This window comes from Rhincodon typus, chromosome 14 (genome assembly GCF_021869965.1).
Source record: "Rhincodon typus isolate 14 chromosome 14, sRhiTyp1.1, whole genome shotgun sequence".
Classification (NCBI taxonomy): domain Eukaryota; kingdom Metazoa; phylum Chordata; class Chondrichthyes; order Orectolobiformes; family Rhincodontidae; genus Rhincodon; species Rhincodon typus.
The window spans coordinates 26668445-26686693 of record NC_063345.1 but is presented as its reverse complement, the minus strand read 5'-3'; the positions used below and the strand labels follow the sequence as shown (position 1 = coordinate 26686693).

At 39.7% G+C, this 18249-nt stretch overlaps 1 protein-coding gene across 1 annotated transcript in view; it reads right to left on the bottom strand.

Moving 5' to 3' along the window:
• Window positions 1-1283: 1283 nt before the first annotated feature.
• The window catches only part of LOC125484860 (THO complex subunit 2-like), a 35485-nt gene continuing 18519 nt past the window's right edge, over window positions 1284-18249 (bottom strand). The window contains exons 5-11 of the mRNA XM_048605294.1: window positions 12035-12128; window positions 9424-9504; window positions 8985-9081; window positions 8550-8667; window positions 7641-7820; window positions 3145-3309; window positions 1284-1427 (exon numbers count right to left, since the gene is read on the bottom strand). Coding sequence (XP_048461251.1) covers window positions 1284-1427; window positions 3145-3309; window positions 7641-7820; window positions 8550-8667; window positions 8985-9081; window positions 9424-9504; window positions 12035-12128 — 879 coding nt within the window. The remainder of the gene's footprint in view (window positions 1428-3144; window positions 3310-7640; window positions 7821-8549; window positions 8668-8984; window positions 9082-9423; window positions 9505-12034; window positions 12129-18249) is intronic.

Here is an 18249-nt window from a genome sequence, read left to right as displayed (position 1 = left end):
TTCCAAGGAATAAAGTCCTATCATGGCCAACCTCTCCCGATACATCAGGCCTACTAGTCATGGCAACATCCTCGTAAATCTTCTTTGCACACTTTCCAGTTTAACTATGTCTTTCCTATAACAGGGTGACCAAAACTGTACACAGTACTCTAAATGCGGCCTCACCAAGGCCCTATACAACTGTAACATAACATCTCAACTCCTATACTTAACGCCTCGGCTGATGAAAGCCAGCATGCCAAATGCCTTCTTCTCTACCCTATCCACCTGTGACACCACTTTTGATGAACTATGTACTTGTACTCCTAGGTCCCTCTGTTCCTCAGGACTTTACTATTTACTGTACAAGTCCTACCTTGATTTGACTTTCCAAAATGCAACATCTCACACCTATCTGTATTGAATTGTATTTGTCAATCCTTAGCCCACTTCCCCATATGATCAATATCCCTCTGTAATTTTACATAATCTTCTTCACTATCAACAATACCTCCTAATTTTGCATCATACACAGACTTACTAATCATGCCTTGTACATTCACATCCAGATCATTTATGTAAATAACAAATAACAAAGGCACCAGCACCGACCACTGTAGCACACCACCTGTCACAGGCCTCCGGTCTGAGAAACAACCCTCAACTATCACCCTCTGCTTCCTACCATTAAGCCAATTTTGAATCCAATTAGCGAGCTTTCCCTGGATCCCATGCAACCTAACTTTCATGACTAGCCTGCCGTGCGGGACTACGTCAAAGACCTTACTAAAGTCCGTACAGACAACATCCACTGCTCGACCCTCATCTATCCTCTTGGTTACTTCTTTGAAAAACTCAAAGATTTGTCAGACATGACTTCCCGCGCACAAATCCATGCTGACTATCCCAATGTTGATTGATCCTGTCCCTCAGTAACCTCTCCAATAACTTACCAATACTCCAATAACGGCACGGACGAGTTGGACCGAAGGGTCTGTTCCCGTGCTGCATGACTCTACGATTCTATGACCAACACACAGCACCGTAATCTAATGGAGGTATTCAGTGTTTAACCGCTGCTTTATCGTTAACAGTGCCGTCATGGAAATGGTATACAGACACACCAACTTTCATGGAAGTGAGGATATCAGAGATAAATTGAAACCAACAACTGCCTTTTTACTGACTAGAGCTATGAACATCATAAACTCAAACCATTGGAAAACTAAAAGTTAAAAAGTAGAAGGATGAGTGCCACTGCGCTCATGACATCAAAATTTGCAAATAGAAAATCGCCACCCAGCTCAGTAAACCTGGAAGTGGTCAGTTATTAGATTACCTCTGGCCTCTCGGAGTCTATCAGGCCTTTGCCCATCATCCTCCTGAGAAGGTTTCTGCTTCTCCTGCATTTCTTCCTCCTCGAACACATTCGCCCTTTTACGAATCAACTGTAGCGGACTCATCACACCATTATCATGTCAACTCAAGCCATCTTTAAGCCAGCAGTGGATTTTTGGACTGCTCACAGAGACTCCCTCTTCACCATCAAGTGATGCCTGAGCCTGCCTGATTGACAGCAACCCACTGCTCTGAGGCTCATGTATTGCCATTGCACTGTTGCGTGGATAGTGCGTCCAGGGAGATTACTGCTATTGACTATGGAGGTACATGCTGCAGTTCAGACAGAGTTGAGAAAAGGAAAGTGGCTGGCATAGCTGAGAACTCACCTGGACTCGATGCTGAGGAGCAAGCTAAACACGTATCAGCTTTCTTTTTAAGTGTCAAAATTTTGTTTTTAAGTGTTGAGTTTTTTGACTAAGGAAGTTAATTGGGGAAGGGTGAGTTAACAGGTTCAATTGTGTAATTAATAAAATGCAAATGCATGGGGATCAGCTTCATATGGCGAGAATTTGATCACACCATCTGGCAAGGAAGGACTTCAGTGTGAGTGTTTTTCTCAGCAGCGAGAATGAATTTTGGACTCTCACCTAATGAGGTCATCACACTTATTATTCTCACACATAAGGAAGGAGAAAATCGACCCAGAAATTATGCACAGAGTTGAAATTAGCCAGAGGATAGAGCATGAACACAGAATAATCTGATGGCCTTTATTATTCTAGACACAAACGCTGACTATAAAATGTTAATAGTGATGTCTAACTTTTGAAATATAGACTACAATTTCTGCTTCATGATCACAAGCAGTGACCAGAAAATAGAAACAAAATATTGGCCACAGCCAACACAACTCCCAGAACCAATTAAAACAATTAATCACAAAATAAACCCAAGTCCAAAATCCATTAAATAATAAAACTCTGAAATAACTTGGAAGAAAAATGAAAAAAAAACATTATTTCTTTGTCTGCTGTAACATTAAACATATTTGGAAATAAAAATTAAAATTGGAAGAATTTTACAAAGGCATACTTCTGATCCAGCCCTCAACCTAACTCATAATTTTTCTTCCATATTTTAACAAGACTACTTGTGCACCTTGCAGTGAAAGTGATAGGATTCCAAACATATTCCTTTAACAACAAGTATTAAATAAACTCAGTTGATAGTCAACAGTCGATTCAGAATTGCCTCATGCTGATTCAGAAATTTTACTTCCCTTGTTTTAGTTCTCAGTACCCATGCTGCATTTCCTCTGTCAAAAGCACCAGACATTATCAAAGATCCAAACTTTAATTGCAATAGTCTCAAAAAAGCTGAATTCTCTTGGTTCAGGTTCTGAGTTTTGTTTTCCGAGGCTTCATATAATGTGGGCCTCTATCAGATTGTCACTTAAAAGGCCCAACTGGAAGGGCGGTACAGAAAGGAAAATGGGAATGGAGGGCAATAGCTCAATCATTGCCCGTAAAACCAAACTGGTATTTTATTACAAATAAAGTTGGATGATGGATGATTTGAATGTTGGCTTTGTGATTATTTGATCATTGATTTGATGATTATTAATTATTTGATTATTATTATTTTGATTATATTTGTGATAATTCTGTCAGTCCGTCAAATTATTGGTCAGCAAACTTTTAAAAGTCTCATTTCCTGACATGCATCAACAGAATACACTCCTGAAAAAGAATGAAGACGTGTTGCCATAATAGTAACCTTCCACATCAACTGCAAAGCAGCTGCCAAATAAAAGATTGCACTTACCGAAATGTGGTGCGCATACATGGGACGGGATAAGAAAAACGCAGCATCATGTGGTGTGTGAAACTGATTACAAAGAACATCAATTGAAGGCACTCGTTTGATGTAGTCTTCTGTACTTAGATTTGAAGCTAAAAATCCTCCAAATTGCACCAAGGTATCATGGCACTACCAAAAAAAAAAGTAGGGTGCGTTTAGGTTGGCCTTCAAATTTGATTTACAGGCATTGTGTACCTTATTTCATAAATCAGAGTGGACTATCTTTAAGCTTAAAAGTATGACAACCATTCATTTGGCACTCGTAACATCTGCACTTCTGTAACAGGTTTCAATAGACAACATGAACTGCACAGACTGAAAAGACAAAAATAAAGCAAAAAAAAAAATTTACAGGTAAACACTGTTATTTTTCACTATCATAACAAAAACAATCTCTCCGTGACATCAACGACGAGATCCAATTCTTTTCCATAGTGCCCAGGAAGCTTGTGCTGTGGTCAAATTGAGTTCAGAAATAAAATTATCTTGTTATCCAGTTCTGGCAGTCAGTGCTAGCATACACCAAATGTCATCTTATCTCATCTGTTCCAATCCTAATTATAAAATAATGCAATCCATAATACCAATATAATTCTCACAAACTTCCCTGACAATAAAGACCACCAAATTCTGTCTCAAAGTGACTCTATGTTGCAGTCTTGATGATGCAGAACAGATATGAAAGCAGACAAACTTCCTTGCCAAATGGGGCTCTTGCAGCTGGTAGAAACTGATCTGCCACAGAAAACAGTCAATACCAAAACCTTGAACAAGGAAGAGTTAGCTATAATTTTTAGGACTGAAGGGATCAAAGAGTATGGGAAGAAAGTGGGAACAGGGTACAGGGTCGGATGTTTAGCCATGCTCATACTGAATGGGGGACAGTGGATTGCAGGATCTCCTCCTCCTCTTATTTTCTCTGTTTCTGTTAAATTTTCTCTTTTTATTTGTGAAAAACTTGTTTGTTATTCTCCAAGTACCAAAACAGCATAACTTATTGAACCATAACATCAAAGTCATTGACAGCAGCATCTTTAGCCACCTCCCGACCTAATCCAGTTATTATTGTGGATCTTTTGAATTTTATTTACTCCGCTTTAAACACTTGCTTCTTCAAAGGAAACCTGTCACTATATTAAAAGTAATGGCTTCGCCACAGGTTTTACTTGTTTTGTAACAAACATGATTTTGATCAATCTCACACTAGGCATTTCCCCAAAGTTATGAGGCTTCAGGCTATTTCACCAAAGACAAGGGAAAACAAAAGTCAAAACCATCTAAATGCAGGTTATTTCCCACGTTCCCAGACCTGAAACATTAATTAAGCTCTGTATGACCGGAAGACAAAGGGTGAACTGATTCCCCTCTTTGCAGCCTCCTCAATCGGCCACAAAGTTTAAGTGCTGATTACCTTGAATGTTATCTCTCTCCAATAAAATAAATGCAGCGAACTAGCTTTATACAGAAGCAAAAAGAAGCCAATCACAAGTTTTTCTGCCAAATTTGAGAAAAATAATAAAGGTGAAACATCAAGCATACTGACTTCAAGGGGTCAATTGACCTTGTAGATCCTCAACAGACTTTGGACAGTCAGGAAGCTTCAGAACTCAGTCTCTAACCTATTCTAGTAGCCACAGGATTTACATGGTTGATGCATGACTGTTTCTGGTCAATGCTAATACCCAAGGTGTTGATAGTGGGGAAATTCAGTGATGATAACATTGCTGAATATCTAAGGGAGATCTTAAGATTCTCTCTTGCTGGATATGGTCACTGCCTAGCACTTAGCACAAACGTTACCTGCCATCAGCGAAGCCTGAATGTATCTGGATACCAACTGTTTCAACAGCTGGGGAGTTGGGAACAGTACTATTTTGAAATTGATGATAGAGGCAAAATCATTGAATCAGTGGAAGACTGTTGGGCTGAGGACACTACTTGGAGGAACTCCTGTAACAATGTCCTGAGACTGAAATGATTCATCTCCAAGAACCATAATCATCATCTTTTGTGTTTAGGTGTGTCAACCCTCTTTGATGCCACACTGTCAAATGTTGGCTTCATTTCATGGTCAGTCCTTCTCAGTTCACTTGCGTTCATTTCTTCATACACTTGGAACAAAACTGTACTGAGCTGAATTTTTATTTAAAGTCATAGAGTCATACAGCATGGAAACAGACCCTCTGGTCTAACCAGTCCATGCCAAACAAACTCAAACGAAACTAAACTATCCCTTCAAATGTTTCCTATTCATTTACTTATACAAATGTCTTTTAAACGTTGTAATTGCACTCACATCCACACATGAACCATCCTGTCTAAAAACAATTACCCCTCACATCTTTTTTAAACCTCTCTCCTCTTACCTTTAAAATGTGTCCCCTAATCTACATTAACCCTATCTATACCCCTCATTATTTTATAAACTTCTCTAAGGTCACCTCTCAACCTCCGATGCTCCATTGAAAAAACGTCCCAGCCTATCCAGCCTTTCTTTGTAACTCAAACCTTCCACACCTGGCAACATCCTGGTAAATCTCTTTAGATCCCTCTCCATCTTAATAATATCCTTTCAATAACAGGGTGACCAGAACTGGACAGTGTTCCAGAAGAGGCCTCATCAATTGGCTGAATGACCCCAGCATTTCCTGCTTTTAATTCAGATTTACAGCTCCTGCAGTATTTTGCCTGAAAATCAGTTGGGCAAGGAGGTCACAGCTTCCGAGAAACTCTGCAATATATGCAAATGAAAGATTACACTGAACCAAGATGGGATCAAAATCTTAAAGATACAGCAGAAAGCATAAAATAATAAATTCCTAAGTTGGAGGGGAGCCAATCTGATGTAGATCTACTTTTTTTGTTTGTCAGGTGGATAAATAAGGAACACAAAGATTCGCTGTTTCTATGATATAATGCATAAAAACTGCTGGCTGTCAAATCATCTATTACACAAATAAAATATATAATTGAAGATCAGGCTTAAAATCTGATATAATTCAGGCAGCATCAGGACGAATGGAGCAAGAGTTACTGAATGCTAGTGTTAATACTTCTTGGATGTTTTTAATTTTAAAAAGCAAAAAGAATATGAAATAACTGCACATGCATGTGCTAGTATTAAGTCCAAATCAACTGGATAACAAATCGAGCCCTATCTCTCCAGTGGTATGCCAATCTACTTCTGTACTCTTATTTGCAGTCCCAGAGTTCAAATGTAAAGTGCAACAAGAAAAGATTTTATTAGTTGCAAGGTAACAGAACCAAAACAGAAACATATGTAGAATAGATTCTGAAAGTCTATTATTTATCCAATTGAATAACTGCACACTTTGGCTCACTGGAATAATAATATACATTTTTGGCTGAGAAAAGCAGATCATGAGTTGGGTGTGTGATTTTGAAATGTGCTCAGCATTAAAGTGCATTTTTCCACGATACCGTATGATTGTTTCTATTTTTATCTGTTTGATAACAAAAACAGAAGTTGCTTGAAAAGCTCAGTAGGTCTGGCAGCATCTGTGTGGAGAAATTCAGTTCTGAGGAAGAGTCACTGGACATGACCTCTGGTTTCTCTTCACAGATGTTGCCACACCTGCTATGCTTGTCCAGCAACTTCTGTTTTTGTTTCTTACTTACAGCATTCACTGTTTTTCCAGTTCTTGTTTTTAAGATAAAAAATAGATGTACCGAGGAGATGTTTAATGCTGCAATGTAATTGGAGACATCTTTTGCAGCATAAAACTGGGCAGAATTATTTGGAAAGACACAGAGGAAGACTTTTTGCAATTTGAAAAGAACCACCAATACTAGAAAATAATCAATCCTTAAGCAAAAAACTAACAATACAATTCTTGAATGAGATAAATATACCCATATCAGAAATGATATCCAACACTTGCATTGTAAGTGCAAGAAACATTTTGACAAATAATATTTGTTTTGTTGAGTTGCGAGCTAGAAGGACAATGGTGAACACCTTAAATCAGTAGTCTAAACAGTGAAAGCGCTCCTGCAATGTTCTCAAATCACAAGCTTGATTTTTTAACCAAACATTATGAAGAGATAACAACATGTATCCAAGTCTGTATGAGAGTTGGAGGAGATGACGGAAGTGATTATGTTCCCATGTACTTTCTTTCCTTGCCCATTTAGCTGAAGAAGAAGATTTGGAAGGTGTTGCAAAAGAAGCTTTGGTAAGTAACTGCAGTGTATTCTTTACAGAGTACATTTTGCAATCGCAGCTTGTTGGTAGGGGTGACGGTTGATTTTTACGCTAATGTACGTGGTGCTGAGCAATCAGACTGATTTGTCTGAAACAGACAGCACTTTTCAAATATGAATCAGCTACCTGAGAAACAGAATTTAAGTAACCATCAAGGAATATTACAGTTCCACTGTCAATAAAAAAATGCTATAAAAATTATTAATCTAATTCTTCGCATATTTGTAATGCTTACTTGGTCATATAATTTTCCAACTAATTTGAGGTGCTTCTCACCCCCTTCCTGGAAAATAACACCGTTTCTCTGCTGTGCCATGAGGAGACAAAGAGGAAGTGCCAGGTCATGGTCCAGCAGTGCATCTTTTAGCCGTTGCGATGACTTTTTTGTGTTCCTGATCTGTCCGAAGTAACCGCCCTGAAAACAGAAGCAAAAATATTCTACCATGATACACAAGTTACTCCTTCCCCAATCAACATTTTAAAACACGTTTTCTAATTTTAAAATTTTAGCATTTTCATCTTTGCACGTAACATAACTGATCTTATTAAGTCAAAAACCCAAATTTAATAACTAATTTCAATGTTTGCACCAAATAATAAAAGTAAAATATCAAGCAACGTACGACCTCTGCCACACAATAAGCTCTACTTTCAAAGCCAATCCAAAATAATAATTGTCACAAAAAATTTTAATGAATGTTATAGTTTTCACTTGGTACAAGTCAAAAAAATAGTACGTATTGATTTGATAACCTATTATGCATCACAAATTAAATCGATTTATGCAAATAGTGTAAAAAATGAAGTTGTTTCCTCAGGCTTAAGTCGCAAATAAAATGTGAATTAGCTAATGTAATAATTCACTCGATGTTTATAAAATTTTGCAAACTGGTTAAACATAAAAGAAAAGGCATCATTCAGGCCACTAACTTCAAGTACTTGGTGTACTCCATTATATTTCTAAACTTTGTATTTGTGCTTTCTATTTACTTCAGTGCAGAGCCAAGCATACCAGAATCGACACATCAAGGAATTATCTTTCTCATAGCTCAAATTTCAGCAGTTCCTTTACTAAAACCCATCAATGTTTGGTATTGTCCTACGTCACCATTCACAAAACTTTCAGCATGCAAAAATGCCTTGCCTCGGCTTTTAACTGTTCTCCACCAGTCATAGCTTCCAATTGTTCTGTCGTCATTTCCTCTGTAATTTCAATACCAGCCATCTTCTGCACCACTTCTTTTAGGATCAGCAAATCAAAACTATATTAAACAAGTTGAAGAGTAAATTGAATATAAACTAGCAATAATATCAGAAGCAAGAGATGTTTATGCTACCCATACATCTCTAAAACATGACTATTCCTTTATTGTACATTAATTAAGGCTACAGAATTGTAGTTATTCATGCAACGTGAGAAGAGGGTAAAATTATTATGAACGAGGATTCAAGCACAATTGTGTCTCAGCTTTCTCTTCATGAGGAGATAACCAAAAGACAAAAATCAGGCCAATTATCAAACCTGATATGTATAACATCAAATAAAAATCCATGTTTCCTTTTCATATAGTAACTGTACCTTTTCCCAGCTTTCAGTTGGTTAGCAACATACTGCAGAAGACCAGTAAGTTCTATTGGATATTTTCTGAAAATGGCACCACAAAAACTTGCCAGACCTGTTCAAAAATATAAATTCACGTTTTCATTATACCATTTCAAAATAAAAGAGATACTTGTGTATTAACAGAATAAAAAATTTAAAAACCCTTCAAATCTTCAAAGTTTGAATGAAAAAAAAATTGGCATAGAATGTAACCATGTGAAACTTACAAAGAACCATTTTTAGTCAGAATTTATGCTGGAAGGGGCACGTACCTTGACGTTTTACATTTACAATAATTTATTTGTAACATATGTACCTAGTATTCCTCAACTTTATTGAACTCTAGATGCAGACATTATTAAACATAAATTATTAGTTATAGTAGCAACAATGCGAAAATAAAAATTCCACTGACTCTGCAACCAGGTAGAGATGGTGGTGTCATCATGCTTCATTCTCTCTTTCTCAGGATTGGCCAGCGCTTCAATGATGCAATCTTGCCAACAGGTTAAAGAAAACCACAAAACTAATATAAAGTAATTAACTTACAGATGTTGAAAATTATTTTAAGCAACTGCATGCAATACTGAAATCTGAGAGGTCAAAGCATTTCTTCACATTCAAACACAAAAAGCCCAAGAATTTATGTTAGGATGGAATTGATGACAGAATTCTATTTTTGGACTAATGTTTTGGATTTATATTTTTCATCAAGGTCAGTGATTCTAAAATTGTTAGATTTGAATTGAATGGGCAAAACAGTAAACTACGCAAATTTCAGATACAAGGGATAATTATTTCCCTTGTTTTAGAACACAAATGGAAAAGACTTAAATTGTCAAAATATTCTAGTTTCATCACTGGAAGGCAATGATGGGTTGTCAACTTCTCTGCCCAACCCACCACCAAAATTAATCCAAGGACAATTATACACCTTCGGATAGTTTCTGCCTGCATGGTCTATCATTTATACTGTCACCTTCAAATTATTGCTGAGTTGTTTTTATTGCCCAAGGATAAATGATGCTGTGTTTCCTTTGAATTGCTAAATATCTACTTACTATCACATTACATTAAATATTTCTTAGATTCCATCAATGTATCATATTTCATCAATCCCATTCAATGGCCCTTAAATATTTTCACCAACTTTTAATAAAACACCTCAACTCGAACCTTCCCCTCCTCCCACCATGACACTTAATTAACTTACTCTTCTTTCCAACATTACTTCTGCTTCAAATGAAACTAAAATAACATCGTATGGAGGTTGAACGTGTAAACTGGACGTAATTTTGCCTTTTGGAGACATCTCACATCCCTAATCCACAGGCATGCTTGACTGCACAAATCTGACAGGTGACAGGGAGACTGGAAAACAGCGCAAACTGATATTGTAATGAACAAACCAGAATGGATCCCATGAATTGTACACATTTAAAATATGCTCCAAAACTCTCATACCACATGTGTTTTAAATGTATTGCAGAAGTAAGATTAACTAAAATAAACAGTTTTTCAGCGTTACCAGGGAGAAATCAAACAAAATTAGTTCAGAACTATTCAGAAATTTTGGACATTATTTTTACCAACTGACAAATAATTGAACATATAGAACATTAAGACTTGGATTTTTAGACCCAAGACAAAAAAGGTAAATATCCCTCAAATCAGTTAGTCTTACCCCAAATGAATCAAAATGATTTCAATTAGGGCAGGTGTGGGGACAGCACGGGCCTCACATAAGTGACATTCACATAGATGGCTGATCAGTTAAGTAGGCAGCTGAAAAAACAGGAATTGCTGCAAAAGCTCAGCAGATCTGGCAGCACCTGTGGAGAGAAATCAGAGGTAATGTTTCGCACTGCGTTCTGAGGAAGGGTAACTCGACCCAAAATATCAACTCTGCTTTCCCTCCACTGATGCTGCCAGACCCGCTGACCTTTTCCAGCAATTTCTCTTTTTGTTTCTGATTTACAGCATCCGCAGTTCTTTCGGTTTTTATTAAGTGGGCAGCTGTTTCCACTTAAAATTCATTTTGGTATCCCCACTGTCTGGAGCCGAGAGTGCGTCAAGTCAGAGCATTTCGGCTTCAAAATTTTATTCTGGATAATGATGGTAATCCTTTGGAGAGATGAGATATGGATATTGTCACCAGAAACCTTGGGGTAGGGATTAGAATACCCTTTGATATTACAACACGTACACAAGAATACGCCCAAAACACGCACAACCCTGAGAACTAAGAATACAAAATGTTCACATTCATGACAGATTATGAGAAGGAAATTCAACGTATTGAACTTTTTTTCCAAAATCAGTGAGAATGCATTCCTTAAATCGTGATGTCAACTCTATTTAATGTCAGTATGGCTCTGAGGATTGGTAAATATGAGGAGATTTGACAGTGAAGGTGGAAGGGCAAAGAGCATGCAGGTTCACACGGTTTGCATGAAAGGTTCAAAATGCCAGGGTGGTGGTTCCATGGCTATTAATTGGCATGGGGGTATTAAGTGCCACAGGGGTGTGGGCAGAGAGACACGGGGGATACAAAGTGCCTTCGGAAAGCATAGATGGGCATAGGGTATGAAATGGCATGGGTTAACAATGGATGGTGTGGGTGTGTGAGAGAGAGAGAAACACGCAAGGGTGGGCGCAGTGCATGTGAGGGACAAATGACCGAGGGATTTTCTTTGCTTTTTTTTAAACAAATTAAACTGCAGTAAAGTGCTGGTGCAGACAGGCAGGCCTCTGACCCAGCCCTCACTGGCAGCCAGCAGTGCTGGTGCAGACAGGCAGGCCTCTGACCCAGCCCTCACTGGCAGCCAGCAGCCTCCCAAAATCTCTGCCACTATGGGATGTAAATCAGATCATTTGAGGCATTACTGAGGCACAATTGGACTTGCAGAACCAGGAAATTGCTCATCGTTCCATTTCTAATCAGGAAGCAAAAGTTGCAGTTTATGTTACAACTGATGATCTTTAATTAACATGAACACACAGCTGTTTTTTAAAAAAAAGGATACATGCCAAGACATCATAGTTCAAGGAAGTGAGGTATTTCAAAGAATCCACAACAGGTGTAATTAGGTTGTCATACTTCTGAATCTGGGATAAAATCTGTTAAGAAACAGATACAAAAGAGAAGCACTCAAAATGGCTACTGGAATAAGAATCTTGGCTATCACAAGACAACCCATTATAAATTAAAATCTGAACCGTGTTTACTTCTTCACTTTGTTTCTTATATCACAGACATACAGAGTCTTCAAAACATTTGATACACAGAGTCATAGAACACAGGAACAGACCCTTCAGTCCAACTTGTCCATGTCGATCAAGTTTCCATGAACTAAACTAGTGGGCCAAACGCAGGCAAATGGGACATCCCTCTAAATCTTTCCTCTCCATGTACCTGTCAAAATTTATTTTACATGTTGTAACTGTACCTGCATCTAACACTTCCTTTGGCAGTTCATTCCACATACAAACCACCCTCTGTGTGAAAAAGTTACCCTTTGGGTGCCTTTTAAGTCTTTTTCCTCTCACCTTAAAAATATGTCTCCTAGTTCAGGACTCCCTTACCCGAGGGAAAGGACCTTGACTATTCACTCTATCCATGCCCCTCATAATTTTTACTAACTTCTATAAGGTCACCCCTCAGCTTCCGACACTCCAGGGAAAATAGCCCCAGCCTATTCAGCCTCTCCCCTGGCACAAACCCTCCAACCTGGCAACATCCTTGTACATCTGAACCCTTTCAAGTTTGACCACCCCTCCAAATCCGCTCCCCGGCCTCACGGTCACCTTATTCTCAGTCACCTCCAGTCCTACCTGACCCTCTGAGCACTCTTTGCAACTCCTCCACAATTTTCCTGGCCTTACGTACCAGGTAAGGGCCTTTCGGGACTAAACTTACAAATTCTCTCTGTCAACTTGTGTGTGTGTCTCTCTCTCTCCCCCCTCCTTCAAAAGGTTCCAAAAAGCCCATTTCTTTGACCAGACAATTGGGCGCATGTTATGTTATTTCGCAAAGTGGCCTCTGTCAGATTTTTCAGTCAGTATGCTCACATGGCACATCAGATGATATACAGGTGCTTGGCAAATGCCAAGTGGTTATATGGGTCTCACGTTGGTATTGTTCCCATGACCTTGATCCACACTCTCCTCCCCCCCCCAAGTTAGAACGTTGAAAAGACAGCAGCCAAGCTCAAAATGGTGCCAGGCAACAGCCACATTGCAACAGCACCTGCGAAAGTCATGGGGCACATGAACACTTCAACAAAGAACAATTTGAGAAAATAACCTATATTCTTAAAAAGAAAACAAGTAACTTTGCATGATTCGAGCTAAGGGAGAGTATCTTGCCAGCGGCTGGCGTTGCTGTGCAAGTAATTAGATATCTGGAAGTGGAAGAAACAGAGGTCTTCCTAGATAAAAGGTGATGTACCACAGGACTGGAGGTTGGCAAGCATTATTCAAAAAAGGGTGTGAGCGACATGCAAAATAATGATACGTCAGTCAGTATGACCTCAGTGGTGGGCAAAAAATTGGAACCAATATTGATAAACAGGATTAGCTGTTAGTTGAAAAGGCATGGATAACAAAGTGCTCATCAACACAGCTTTGTTAAGGGAATATTATATCTCACTAACTTAAATGAATTTGGAAGTAACAAGAAGGATTAATAATCATCAGGTAGTAGATGTTGTCTCAATTGATTTTAGTAAAGAATTCAACAAAATCCCATATGACAGACTGTTCAGATAAATTAAAGCCTATGAGATACAGGAAGAGTGATAAGTTGGATCCAAAATTGGCTCAGTGACAAGAAGCAAAAGGGTAATAGCTGGCAGATGATTTTGCGAATGCAAAGCTGTTTCCAGTGGTGTTCCACACGGCTTAGCGTCAGGTCCCTTGCTATTTGTGGTGTACATTAATGATGTAGATTAATGCTTGCAAGGCTTGATTGGGAAATTTGAATATAACACCAAAATTTTCCAGCTACTTGACAGTGAAGGGGATGGCTGTCGACTGCAAAATGGTATCAATGACTTGGTTGAGTGGGCAGAAAAGTGACTAGGGGATTTCAACCTAAAGAAGTGTAAGGCTGCACATTTGGGAGGGCAAGCAAAGCAAGGGAATACATAATAAACACCAAGGTACAGAGAGTGTTGAGAAATCTCAAAGTGCATGTCCTCAGTTCAGTGAAGATACAAGTCAAATGCATAATGTGGTAAAGAAGGCACAAGGGATGCTTTCTTTCATTAGGCGAGTTACTGAATACAAGAACAGGGATGCAACGTTGGGACTATATGAGACTTATTCAGCCACAGCTGGCGGAGATTATGTACAGTTATGGTCACCATATTAGGGAAGGACATAATTGCTTAAGAGAGTGTACAGAGGAGATTTACAAGAATGCTATCAAAGCTTGCAAATTGCAACTATGAGGAAAGATTGGCAGGGTTGTTTCCTTAGAACGAAAGGAAGCTGAGGGACAACTTTATCAAGATGTACAAAATTATGAGGAACTTGGGTAGAGTGCACAAAGACAACTTGCTTCCCTTATTAATAGAAATCAATTATCATGGGGCATAGATTTAAGGTGATCGGTAGAAGGATTAAACAGGACATGAAGGAACACCTTTTCACTCAAAGGGTGGTGCATATTGGAATTCACTGTCCAGTCTGGCGGTTGAGCCAGAAACCTTCAACTCATTTAAAAGAAAACTGCACCTACACTTGAAGCAGTGTAACCTGCAAAGCTACAGACGAGGTGGCAGTAAGGGGGATTAGAATGGTGGTGAGTTTATTCAGCCAAGGCAAACACAATGAGCTGAATGCCTCTTTCTGTAATGTAACATTTCCATGGTTGTCTTACAATTAATTTTACTTGAGGATAAAGGGCAACAAATTAAGAAAATGGATTTGGAAGCATACCACTGTGGTACACAAATACAGTGTATTAGGTATGTGACAACAAATACCGAAAAAAAAATTCTTCCATTTATGACTGTCGCACCCTCCGTATCTCCCAAACAAAAGAATATTTTTGGAGGTGATCAATACTATAACGTAGCCAAATGCTGCAGCTAAATAGCATGGAGGAAATGCTCAAAAATGGTATGAGAATAAACAACAAATATTCAGTTTGGGTTGTCAGTGAAACAAACACTGAATAGACCTTTCCTGCTCTTATTTGAATAACTACACCAAAACTTTTCGATTGGGACATGGAAGCAGATGGTTAACGTTTGATGTATCTCAGAAAATAAAAAGTACCCTTCCCAGTCCAAAACGTGCTGAGCACTCCATCAAATAATTCACACAGGTTGTGTGCTCCATTTTCTGGAGTGGTGCTGGAACCAATGATTTTTGATTCAACGATAACTGTGCTACTCCAAGTCAAGCCTTGGAAATTAGACTTGAAAAAGTGAATCAAGAATATATTGTGCACAAGGTCTTAAAAGAAATGGCTATTGAGATAGTTGATTGGTTTGAATTTTGCAAAACCATCTTGATTCGGGGAAGGTCTGTATATCCAAAAAGGGAAGCAGAAAACTGAAAACTACAGGCTTGTTAGCTTAACATCTGTCATTGGGAAAATATTAGAAGCTATGATGAAAGAAACTACAACAGGGCCGAAGACAGTTTCAAGGTACTCAGGCAAAGTTAATATAGTTTTATGGAAGCAAAATCATGTTTAACAAATCTATTGGGAGTTTTATTTTGGCAGTAACATGTGCCTAGGCTAAACAGGAGCTGGTGGATGTCCTCTACTTAGATTTCCAGAAGGCATTTGCTAAGATGCTACATCATAGGTGACTGTGGTAAATAAAAATTTATGGTGCAGGGGACAGTATGTTGGCAAAACGATTGGCTGGCTAACAGGAAACAGAGACTAGGCCTAAATGTTTTTTGGAGATAGTAGGAACTGGCGATGCTGGAGAATCTGAGATAACACGGTGTAGAGCTGGATGAACACAGCAGGCCAAGCAGCATCAGAGGAACAGGAAAGCTGACGTTTCGGGTCGAGACCCTTCAGAAATGGGGGAGGGGAAGGGGGTTCTGAAATAAATAGGGAGAGAGGGGGAGGCGGATAGAAGACAGATAAAAGGAGAAGATAGGTGGAGAGGAGACAGACAGGTCAAAGAGGCGGGATTGGAGCCAGTAAAGGTGAATGTAGGTGGGGGGTTAGGGAGGGGATAGGTCGGTCCAGGGAGGATGGACAGGTCAAGGAGGTGGGATGAGGTTAGTGGGTAGGAGATGGGGGTGGGAGGAATGGTTAGGGAGGCGGGGACGAGCTGGGCTGGTTTTGGGATGCAGTCGGGGGAGGGGCGATTTTGAAGCTTGTGAAGTCCACATTGATACCATTGGGCTGCAGGGTTCCCAAGCGAAAGATGAGATGCTGGTCCTGCAGCTTTCAGGTGGCATCATTGTGGCAATGCAGGAGGCCCAGGATGGACATGGCGTCCAAGGAGTGGGAGGGGGAGTTGAAATGGTTCACGACTGGGAGGTGTAGTTGTTTGTTGCGAACTGAGCGTAGGTGTTCCGCAAAGCGGTCCCCAAGCCTCCGCTTGGTTTCCCTGATGTAGAGGAGGCCACAACAGGACCAGCGGATACAGCGGATACAGTATACCACATTAGCAGATGTGCAGGTGAACATCTGTTTGATGTGGAAGGTCTTCTTAGGGCCTGGGATGGGGGTGAGGGGGGAGGTGTAGGGGCAGGTGTAGCACCTCCTGCAATTGCAGGGAAAAGTGCCGGGGGTGGTGGGGCTGGAGGGGAGTGTGGAGCGGACAAGGGAGTCACAGAGAGAGTGGTCCCTCCGGAAAGCAGATAAGGGTGGGGAGGGAAAAATGTCTTTGGTAGTGGGGTCAGATTGCAGATGGCGGAAATGTCGGAGGATGATGCGTTGGATTTGGAGGTTGGTGGGGTGGTACGTGAGGACAAGGGAGATTCTGTTTTGGTTGTTATTGCGGGTAGGGGGTGTGAAGGAGGAGTTGCAGGAAATGCGGGAGATACGGTCGAGGGCATTCTCGACCACTGTGGAGGGGAAGTTGCGGTCCTTGAAAAAAAGAGGACATCTGAGATGTCCGGGAGTGGAATGCCTCATCTCGGGAGCAGATGCGGCGGAGGCGAAGAAACTGGGAACAGGGGATGGCCTTTTTGCAGGAAGGTGGGTGAGAGGAGGTGTATTCTAGGTAGTTATGGGAGTTGGTAGGTTTGAAATATTTTTCTTTCAGGTTGGTATGGTGTAACGATGGTGTGACACTGGGACCAGTGCTGGTGCCTCTAACTTTTATAATTTACACGAATGGCATTGAAGAAGGAATGGAACATATTTTGACATGGCACATACCAAAGAACACAAAGATAGCAAGGAAGCTAAGTTGTGAAGTGGACAATAAGAAGGCTAAAAAAGGATACAGATAAGTTGCGAGTGGGCAAAGATCTGGCAAAGGAGTATCCTATGGGAAAATGTGAAATTATCCATTTTTGCAGGAATAATAAAAAAAATCATGTAACAGTTGAGATTGCAGAGATCTGACATTCAAAGGATGTTATAATGCACAAATTGTGTAAAGTTTTTATGCAAGTTCAGCAAGTAGGTAGGAAATATAATAGCACATTATCATTTATTACAAGGGAAAATTAAACACAACAGTCAGGAAGTTATGCATCAGTTCTATACGACATTGAGGAGACCACATTTGGAGAACTGCGTACAGCATTAGTAATCCGATATAAGAATGTAAATACACTGGAAGCAGTTCAGAAAAGGGGTTTATCACACTAACCCTAGAATGGGTAAGATGTCTTTTCAAGAAAGGCTAGACAGCCTAGGCTTATATCCATTAGGGTACAGAAGAGTTAGAGGTGATTTGAGTGAAACACAAAATCCTGGAAAGGTTTTAACAAGGTTATACGGAGAGGATATTTCTTCTTCGAGGAAAAGAACGAACTAGGGGTCACTGTCAAAAGATAATGGGTTGTTTGTTTAAAACAGAAATGAGGCAAATTTTTATCTGCCAGTCATAGTCTTTGCAACTCACTTCCTGAAAAGGTAGTGGATGCAGAGTTCATGAATATTCTTAAGGCAGAGATGGACAGATGATTATTAAGCATCGTCATCATGGATGGGCAGGACTCAGAATTTCAGGTTATAATCAGATTAATCATGATCTACTGACAACAAGGTGCAGGGCTGGATGAACACAGCAGGCCAAGCAGCATC